This window comes from Lactuca saligna, chromosome 6, assembly GCF_052625555.1.
Source record: "Lactuca saligna cultivar CGN05327 chromosome 6, ASM5262555v1, whole genome shotgun sequence".
NCBI classification, from domain to species: Eukaryota; Viridiplantae; Streptophyta; class Magnoliopsida; order Asterales; family Asteraceae; genus Lactuca; species Lactuca saligna.
The window spans coordinates 20,727,953-20,738,396 of NC_136422.1; the positions used below are offsets into that span (position 1 = coordinate 20,727,953).

The window sequence follows — 10,444 nt, forward strand, 5'->3', positions numbered from 1 at the left end:
CTTAACCCGAATAAATAACCTAGAGAATTAATTAATTTAGACAACTGGCCACTACTTGAATTAGTTTATTTTTCTAAGGATTAGCATAGTGAATGTGAAACTAATCACCTAAATCGGTAGCCAATAAAAGTTTAATCTATTGCAGTATTACCATTAAATCAACCATAAGATCAATTAAGTCGAACCTGAATAGAAGTCCCTTTAGATATTGAATTTATTTGGTCTTTGCTTGCTTAGTTATTTAGTTAGTTATTTAGTTTAACTGTTAGTAAGTTTCTAATCTTGTAAAACTAGAGAAAACCCCACTTTTATTATTTTCTATTTTGTTTTTAGATAATTTTAGTAATTAGTTTAATTGTCATCCCTGAGTTCGATACCCTGCTTACTGGATCTATACCACCAATTGACAGGTCCATTGCCTTTCGTGTGATTAATTTATAATTTAGAAGTAGGAATAAAACTAGTTGAGTTCACACACATCAAGTTTTTGGCGCCGTTGCTGGGGAACGGTTCTAAATTTTAGTTGATTAATATTGTTATCTATCCTTTGTGTGAGATTTATCTTGCACAAAGTTACATCTTTTAGTAGATTTAGGATTAGAATTTAAATTTCATTTTTTTTAGCTTTTAGGAAGTTTGTTTAAAATTTCTGCTGTTTTTGCATCGAACTCGCCGAGTCCTTACGACCAGACTCGACGAGTCCATCGTTGAATAGCTATTTCATTTTTAGTTTTTTGTTTTATTCCTTTTATGTGTTTTTCTTGTTTTGTTTGCAGGTATTACATGACCAGAGGATCCAACACACCCCTAGTTCCTTCGTTTGAAGACCCAGAATCCATATAAGGAAAAACAAAGGCAAGGAGGTTGAACGTTCTAATACACCGACGAATTCACCCTTCAAGGACTTGAAAATGGTTTTTGGGAAGAAAAAGAACAAGAAGGCAGCAGAGATCAGCAGTCAAAAGAGCAAGAAAAGCAAGTTAGAGAATATTGAAGATAATCCAAAAGGGGTCGAATTCGAATACGACTCCGAATCTGAAACCGAGGAAGAAAGCGACTTTGAAGAAGAACTAGCTAATCCCATGGCTAACATCGATGAAGTTCCCATGGGGGAATGGAAGAAGAGAATGCGTGACGATACCAGCCTGGGACTTGTGCAACCTTCAATTCCCGCAACTGCCACCTTTGAGCTTAAAGATCACATACTTGCTCAACTAAAGAGATTCCCTTCTACGGAAAAGATCACGAAGATGCTTATAAACACTTGGATGAGGTGAATGATGTAGCTGATTATTTTAACGTTCCAAATGTGCCTCGCGAGACGCAACTGCTTTGTATGCTTCTAGTTACATTCAAAGGTGCTGCAAAGGATTGGCTCAAATCATTACCTCCAGGATCTATCACTACATGGGCTAAAATGAAGGAAGAGTTCATTGATCAATTTTGTCCTCCTTCAAAGATTGCCAAATTAAAGAAAGCCATTGCCAACTTTGAACAACAAGCTAGAGAATCCTTATACGAGGCATGGGAGAGATACAAGGGCTTAATAAGGAATTTCCCACATCACGATCTTAATAGCCAACAAGAAGTATCTATTTTTTTATCATGGGGTAAATGTAACTACAAGGCAGCTTCTTGAATCGCAAGGACTGCTCACAAAGAAGCTACCCCCGGTGATCAAGGAATTAATAGAGGAATTATATAAACACTATAGAGAATCTCATAACCCACGAAATGAATTAAGTCGAGGGTGGTGAACACTGTTAATGATAGCATGATGATAATGATGGCTAAAGTAGATAGTTTAGATTGGAGGATGACTAAGATGGATCAAACAATCCATGCTATTCGGGTTGGATGTGAGAATTGTAACATACCTCATCTTACTAAAGATTGTGATTTGGATGAGAATGGAAACAAGAAAGGCCAAGTATTTTATTCTAGTGGCAATAGATTTGATGATAATTGGCGGAAACCGAAGAAGGAGTGGATCCCGTATGATGAGTACAAAAAGGAAAAGGAGGAGAAATACAAGCAAAAAAGTATGGGGTTTCTATCAAAAGGAGGAGTCGGTTATGGAAAAGAGAGCTGATTTGAAAGAGATTTCACAAGGTTTGTAGTTGCATCCGAGAAGAGGCACAATGATATCAACATTGAATTAAAGGAGCAACGAGGGATGCTTAAAGATCATCAAGCTATGATGAAAGATCAACAAAATTTGCTTAGGAATAAACAAGCCTCCATTCATAACATTGAAAAATAGATAGGTCAGCTTGCGTAACAAATCAATCAAAGAGCACTCGGTGAACTTCCCAGCAATACCGAAAAAAATCCAAAAATTGTGCATCTAAATGTTATAACCACTAATTCTTACAAAATTTTCACTCCTCTGACTGATATTCAGAAGAAACCCAATAAGGAGCAAATAGAAGAAACAACTAAATGGAACTCGATCAAACCCGACTCGACTCGCCGAGTCGGCATCATGGACTCGACGAGTCTGAGGTCTGATGAGAAAACTTGTTCTCTTTTGAAACCTTAAAGGCCACCTTTTCCATTTCCAATCCGAGCCATACCAGATGAGCAGATTCAACAGTATAGAAGATTTATGGAGCAAGTGAAGACCCTCCAAGTGAACAATCCATTTGTTGAAACGATACTTCAAATGCCTAAATATGCAACTTTGCTTAAAAACCTCTTCACTACTAGACAAAATATGGAAGAAGTTGATGAAGTATTGCTGAATAAACTGCCAGAAAAGAGGGGTAATCCGGGAAGCATCTCCATACCTTGTCAATTTGGGAACATGATTTCTACTCATGCATTGACCGATTCAGGTGCAAGTATGAATCTAATGCCATATTCTTTCCTCAATAAGCTAAATTTGTCGGAGCCAAAGTCGATTCGTAAGAAGATCCATCTATCCAATAAGACAATAATACATCCAAAAGGAGTGTGCGAAGATATTCTCATCAAAGTCGATAAATTTGTGTTTCCCGTGGACTTTGTAGTGATTGACAAGGAATAAGACGCTAAAGTTCCAATCATTCTTGGGATGCCATTTTTGAATAACGCTTATGCAATAGTCGATGTGTGCGAGTCTACACTAACACTAAGGGTAGGAAACGATTTAGTGGTGTTTAAAGCAGAACAAGAGAAAAAGAATGAAGGGGTGAAAAACGAAGAAGTTTCCTTAGTAGATTTGGATGATGAAGTGTTAGAAAGAAAGCTTGCGCTTTTACAAGACGAACATCCGAACAAATTTTTATTACCTTCTAAAGGAAATTTCGATGCTGGAGAATACAGAATACTTAAAGGAGATAGAAAGGTTGCTAGAGGAAGCTGATTCAAAAGAAACAACAATAATTGTGGAAACCTCATCGGCTCGTCGAGTAGCATCGACTGACTCGACGGGTCCAATCGAGAAACTTGAAAATCATTAAGATCTTGTCTTGTTACTTACAAGTTCCCTTTCTGACTTTGACATGCACACTTCTCCTGATCCTTTGGAAAGTCCAATAGAAGAGGCTGAAATTGTTGAAAATTTTAACTTCCAACACGCACAATTGGCTTACCTTAATAATGTGATGAAAGAAGAAGCAATATAGTAGTTAACACCCTCGATTGATAAAGAAGTCAAGTGAACCACTGCGTGTAGTTCCTCCCCACCTTAATTATACATGACTAGTGTATGCTAGGCGATTATAGAAATGCCTCGTGAGAATCCATTCATGAAAGGTACACTATTCCGAAACACTCAGGACCCTCTATAATTCCGCACCGACTCTATCGGTCCAAGTATCCACAACAGTGATACAGGACAAAACCCGAGACGCCAAGAAATTGTGTGTCCGTTCGGCACATGGCCCTATCAACCCTCATTTTATGTCATGTCGATGTATGCCAACTTTGAAGCCTCTGTCAATCATGGTTCGACTTTGTACAACCATGTGTAAATTCATAAGTGTTGTGTAAAAAGAACTTTCACTGTAGCCATTTCGGCAAATAAGGGTTCTTCCGAACCTAATAATAAAACCTAATGCAATCTGTCAGTCGTCTCTCTTATCTAAAACCATCCGAAATACCCCTGAGTAGGTTACCGCGCACTGTTAGCCAACCCCTTCTTAGACAGATAGAACCCGGAGTGAAAGACACTACAGGCATTCCAGAAGATGATAACCACCCTAAACCTACTCCGTAGATCCCCTAGATAGAACCTTAGCACCTCACAATCAGGTTTGTGAATCAAGAGGAAAGAACTCATGTGATTGACTATTATTAATTGGGTACGTGCATAAGAGTGGTATATAATTTAGATCAAAAAGATTTAAGATGTGTGCTTCCTCCCTACTCCATGTTCCTCGTTTGGTTGTGGGTCTGGGGTGGAGTCGTACAACTGAACATCCTGTCGACCTCAACTATATATGGCTTGCATACACCAAGGATTAGTGGTTAAGCCAAGTATGAGCTCTACCAAGAACCTCATAGTAACGCCCTTCATCCTATTCCATAGAATGGGAACTAGAGTCAAGTGAACCATTGCGGGTTGAACTAATAAAATGAACACAAATCCGAAATTTGTTGTCATCCCGGTTAGACCAATATAGTAGTTAACACCCTCAATTGATAAAGAAGTCTGAGTCGTACGAGTCAAAGACATTGACTATGACCACCCATTCACGCTTAACCCCACGAATTAAGCATCTCCGCAGATATCCCAGAAACGTGGAAGCTGCAATAAGCAAAATGCTGAGAAGAGTGAATGAAGAAATTAGAAGTTCCGAGTGACGAAACCCTATACTCTCTAGATTTGACCTAGATCGAGAAAACACTGAACCCTCGGAAGAGTAGTTAAACAGGATGCTCGCACTACTCAGGCAGTTCGTCCACCCTGTTACTGACGAGTAGTGCCTACGATACTCCACCTCCCCACGTGGAAGAAGTCACTGTCGCCTTGTAGGTGATAGACTGCATTCTCCGTAGTGGATACTAGAATGTCAAGAACCACAAGATAACCTCTGCAGCCAAGAATACTTGAATAAAGTCCGAAAGTAGGTTGCATTAAACCTCGTAACCCAAATCCTGAAGAGATTTTAGACTCGACGTCAGTCTAAGTGTTAGTCGATGGGTTATACAAGAGCGCGCACCTTCTGCAGCTGGAATAAACCGACACCTTAGTGGATAGGGCATGTTTTAAAGATTCATTGGACTACCAGGTGTTCCAAGAATACTATCTCACACGGAAATAGCAGAACCACCTCCCGAGATAATCCAACACTGCAGAAAATCTCTAAGAACTATATTATCCCTGAGCAGAGATTGCTAATCATGAAGCAACAAGGCAAGGAAGAGCATGGTTCTTCCTATTAGGAATCATATGGTGGGAGCGTCAACTAGACGATGATGTAAAGTTTAGAAGCATTTTAAACAGCCATCTGGTAAAACCCTATCTCCCCGACCATGATAGTTCTGTTAGGAACTTCTCAAGAACCAGAAGTGCAGGTTCATTTTGCACTAGGTTGAGATAGAAGCCCTGCAGCAAACAGATACCCGTAGCCATCCAATATATTCGATGATCCTGAAAAACCTCCGAGGGCCAATCAGCAGGAAACACGAATCTGAGGATAACCTGAACCTTCTAAGAACCAACCTGAAGGACGACACCCCCAGTAGGAACTTCGGAATGACGATCACGCCAGTGATGATATCGCCATAGAAGTACGCTATGTTCTAAGTACCGAAAAGCTCTACCTTTCCGAGAGCTTAGTACCATCCGATATTATTTACAAATTGGTCAAACCCTCGTCAGACCACGACCACTTCCGGAAATTCCATAAGTTTCACCCTAAATCGATCACTTCTTAGACTTGAAAAGTGTTTTCCCGACATCACTCTCTGAATCCCACTCATCTAGATAGAAATCATTGGGAACCCTACCTTCGTATAGAAACCTGTAAGAATCGCGAGCCAAGCGATCAAGTGAACGAAATGGATTCCACATTCCATAAGTGAAGATTTGTTAGAACGCCAAGCAAAGGCCAGAGTTCACTTGGGAGCACAAAGACCAACCGAATAGGCAGTACCCTCATCTCTTTACCCGATTGTTCATGCCTACCTCTATGCCTAAACCCTAATTTCGGGACAAAATTCCCTATAACGGGGGGATGATGTGACAAGCCGAAATTTATTCCGTCACGGTAAACCCTTATTCTGCTAAATAAAACTTGTTTTAGTAAATTGTTCTGTTAACCTTTTGGGATTAGGTTAATTAAATTGGGACTTTTACTATAACTTCATGAGTGTTCAAAATGCAGTAGAAACACATGAAAAGCCCTTGATATACTTTTTAAAAGTTTTTAATTCACGACCCCGTCGAGTTACAACCATTCAATCGGGTATGACCAAAAGCCCGTTCAACGTCAGTATCGGGTAGATTTCCACCCAGCCACAAACTCAAAACCCTATATAAGGGTGAATGAACCTCATTTACACCTTTTTCACTCTCTCTCTCTACTCTCTCTCTCTCTCTCTCTACAAAGCCGATTTTGATCCAAAAACGCCTCCTTCAAGCCCCAAACTAGTAAGTAATCTACCCTAACTTGTTTTGCTCATTTAACATGCAATTTCGTGTTTAAATCACCCAAAACCCTCATAAACATGTGTTTATGGACCAAGAACCCTCTTGGACCGCAAACACTCATAAATGGGGTTTTGAAGCCCCAAAACCCTCCTAAATCACTCCTAGGGCTTAGATATGACTTGTGGACTTACACATATGAGGTTATAACACCAAAACCTTATCATATGGAGAGTAAACAAGAGTTTACGGCCCAAGAACACTCTTGGACTGTAAACCCCTCTTCTTGGGTCGTGAACACCAATTAGGGTGTTAAATTTTCCCTTAAACACCTCCTAAGGCTTGGGTAAATGTCTATAATCAACCACAAATGAAGTAGCGGCTTTAAAAATCAAAGAAACCAAGGATCTAGGAGTTTACGGCCGTAAACCCCCCAAGGATTGGTCCATGGGCCGTAAACTCCCACAATGAAGCCAAATAATGCCCTAACTTCCCCCATTTGACTTGGAAAAATGCATAGAACTTTATATCCTTTCATTTGAGACCTTAATTCATGAAGGGAATGACCAAGTGAGAGTTTACGGTTGTAAACTATAAGTTTACAGTCGTGAACTCCCTTAAGTGGTTCATTTGGAGCCTTAAAACCTTTTTAACCCCTAAAAGTTAACCTAGCCTAACTCTACAAGTGATACAAGACCTTTTAGCATCCAAAACACACCACCCATGAGTTTACGGACGTAAACTCATGGGGATATGGTCTTAGAGCCAAAACTCCATATAGAGTTTACTCTTGAAGAGTAAACTCCCTAACTAGGCCATACACTCCTTTATTGCAACCCGCTAGCCTCCTAGCCCTTGACCAAATTGTTTTCCGCTCATTAGGATTTTTATACGTGTTTAAATAGTATTATAATCACTAATTGTATGTAAACATGTGTCATCATATGTTACTAGGTCATTAAGTGTGTTCAAGTCTTCACTTGACACCGAGCACTCGACTGACACTTCCATCGGATCCACTAGCAAAAGGTGAGTTCATACCCATGAATTAACCTTTTAAATGATTTTAACTACTTTTAGGGGGGGGGGGGATACAAGTTGAACTGTACAGTTATTAGATAAATCACATGTGATTAATAACTGTATAGCAAACTAGACTTTTGCATGTTAACTATTTCAATCAAATTAAGATTTTTCAAATCTTGTTAAAGTATGAATATCTCTTTTTAGATCATTAAAGGTTATCCAAAGTTTTCCAAAGTGTGTTTGCTAAAGAGACATTCAGTGTAATGACTAAAAGTTTTCTTCATTAAAACTGTTTTATAAAAATCCTTTTCAAAGCTTGTTTTACAAAATGACATCAAGTCGTAGATTTCTTAAGTATAAAGGTTTTACTAAAGTTTCTTCTATGTATTTATTTTGTTAAATGCATGCCTATATTTGTATAATTATATAAATAATGTTTAAAAGACTTAAGAAGGTTAGTTTGCCCTATTTCCTTATCCTCGTTGGGATGTGGTCTGGTGGGTATCGAGCATCCGTCCGAAGGTCGTTTAAACATTAGTTATATATCATGTATACATGTATAGACATAAAGGTTTCCATCGACCAATTCATAGACCAGATACACTAGTAACTATTATAGGAATAGTTAGGAGACTCTATCTCTATCTCTATCTCTATCTCTATCTCTATCTTTATCTCTATCTTTATCTCTATCTCTATTTCTATCTCTATCTCTATCTTTATCTCTATCTCTATCTCTTTAGAATGTGACACACTATTTCCCTCTACGACGCTTCATTGTGCCAACGCCGTGTAACCAGAGTTTCCGGGAAGGAGAGCGAACATCATGTGTATAGATCTATACGGGACGGACAATCCCACACCCAGACTACTAGCTACAGTCTGTGCCGGTAAGGCCCATGGGTGACATAATGCCACTACCTCTAATTCCACTACCTCTACGTGTGACCTGGAGGGTCATCGGATACTCTATCATCGATCAGCATGGTGACATTCGGGTTCACATTTACCCTTTTGCTTTAAATTTTGAAAGCTGTATCGTTCCCTCGATACTGTCTGGATTTTTGTGCTTCCTTTTATTAGACTGAGCTAGGCGTATCAGTTATTCAATACTCTCCTGGAGTCTTTGTTTTCATTTGCTTTTAGTCAGCAGTATTACTGCTGAAGTATATGTTATTTTCCCCTAGTATTTTTACTTGTGTTTTTCCTATTTTTCCTTTAAAGTCAATATTGTATTTAGTAAGGATAGTATTTTGGGGAAAATTTCACTTTAAAACATGAACCTTTCAGGTCTTGGTAGAAGACTTCTTTTATTTAGAAAATATAGGATTTTCTAGAAAGGACACTAATACACCGTAGATTCTAAACTACTATCTTTCATAAAGTTATTTGGAATAAAAATGTGTATTTATACAAATGACACTAAATACTTATGAACTCACCAGCATTATAAAAATGTTGATACTCGCTTTCAAAATAACTTGTATTCTCATATCATCGATAGATAGGTACATCCCTGGAGAAATTACGGAGACAGCCTAGTACTGAGTTGCATATATATTAATTATTGTATTACTTTGTTGTTCCTATGAAATGTAAACTATGTAAAACTATTACTATTAATGCAATGGTTGTTGTGCTTTGATTACAATATTGCATATGTTGTGATACTTGACATGACGTCATCCACCCCAAAACGTTTCTGTCATTCCGGTTTTGGGGTGTGACAAGCACGTACGTTGGGCGTGCGTGCCGGATGTCTAAAGCCTAAATTTCAGATTTGAGACCTATTTAAACATCCTTAATCCCCTTGGACTTAACCCTAGAGAGCCTCCATAGCCTTAGTTCGTTCTTCTACTCCAGAGAGATCTTTTGAGACCATTTTGAGCTTAGAAAGGGTGTTGGTGGCCATTTTTAGTCTCATTCAAGAAGGAGAAGTTGTTAAGAAAACTTGGAGTGGCATTGGGCTTCAAGAATCTACATCTACCTCACCTTAAGGAGCTTATGGAGGTATAAATCTTGGACCTTTCCACCTTAATCATAAGATCTAGCTAGGGTTTTCTAGTTTTTTTCCCTTTGTTGGTTTTGGATCTCCTCTTGTGAGTTGGTCAACTCCAGAGGATGGAAATGTTTGATTTGAGGTCCCTTGGTCCATCTATATCAGAAAAATGACGTATTGGTGGGTGTTTTGACCTCATTCATGGGTTAAGACCCTTAAAAGGTCTTAATGGGAGTGTTGGGAACTTATGAGACATGCAAAGGCATAAAGTTGCAAAATTTATGCCCTAGGTCATCTTAATAAGCTTAGATCTGACTTTTCGATGATAGAGAATCGAGTATTAAGTACTTACTGTAGAAAGTGCTTAATCTGTTAGTATGTTGGGCGTAACATGGCATACGCAGCGCGTAAGGCCTGGAGACTCAGTACGTTGCGTGTACCAGGGTGATACGCTGAGCGTATGCACGACAGATAGACTGGGATCCATTTTGGGCCTTTGAACTATTGGGCCTCAATTAGTCATTGGGCCTAGTTGTATTTTTTGGATGGTGGAGCAGTTTATCTATTTTGGGCCATTGATGATATGGTTGTGCCTTATTTGGACATGAAGCACATTAATGACTTATGGACTTAGACTTTGGGCCCATTATCAAAGGAAGAACATTTGGGCTTATAGAGGGACTTGAAGTTGGGTTTACCATTGATTATGTGAAATTCTAACATTAAATAATATTATTATTGTTCAGTATGGGTGTCTACAAACTGTTAGGAGAGTAGCCTGTGGATTCTTCAAGTAGATTTGAGTCTCCTCACCATACCGATGGGTCGAAGGCACCAAGGTC

The 10,444-nt window shown here is 38.9% G+C and overlaps 1 protein-coding gene and 1 non-coding gene across 2 annotated transcripts; one reads left to right on the forward strand and one right to left on the reverse strand.

Annotated features, from left to right (window-relative positions):
* Positions 1–1,465: 1,465 nt before the first annotated feature.
* LOC145003585 (small nucleolar RNA R71) lies at positions 1,466–1,572 on the reverse strand. The gene has a single exon (XR_013662040.1). It is a non-coding gene; the product is annotated as a small nucleolar RNA R71 (small nucleolar RNA).
* A 1,036-nt stretch (positions 1,573–2,608) lies between these two features.
* LOC145002353 (uncharacterized) lies at positions 2,609–3,028 on the forward strand. Its single transcript, XM_078961641.1, has one exon. The coding sequence runs from the start codon at positions 2,609–2,611 to the stop codon at positions 3,026–3,028; it is 420 nt and encodes a 139-aa protein (XP_078817767.1).
* The last annotated feature ends 7,416 nt before the right edge of the window (positions 3,029–10,444 follow it).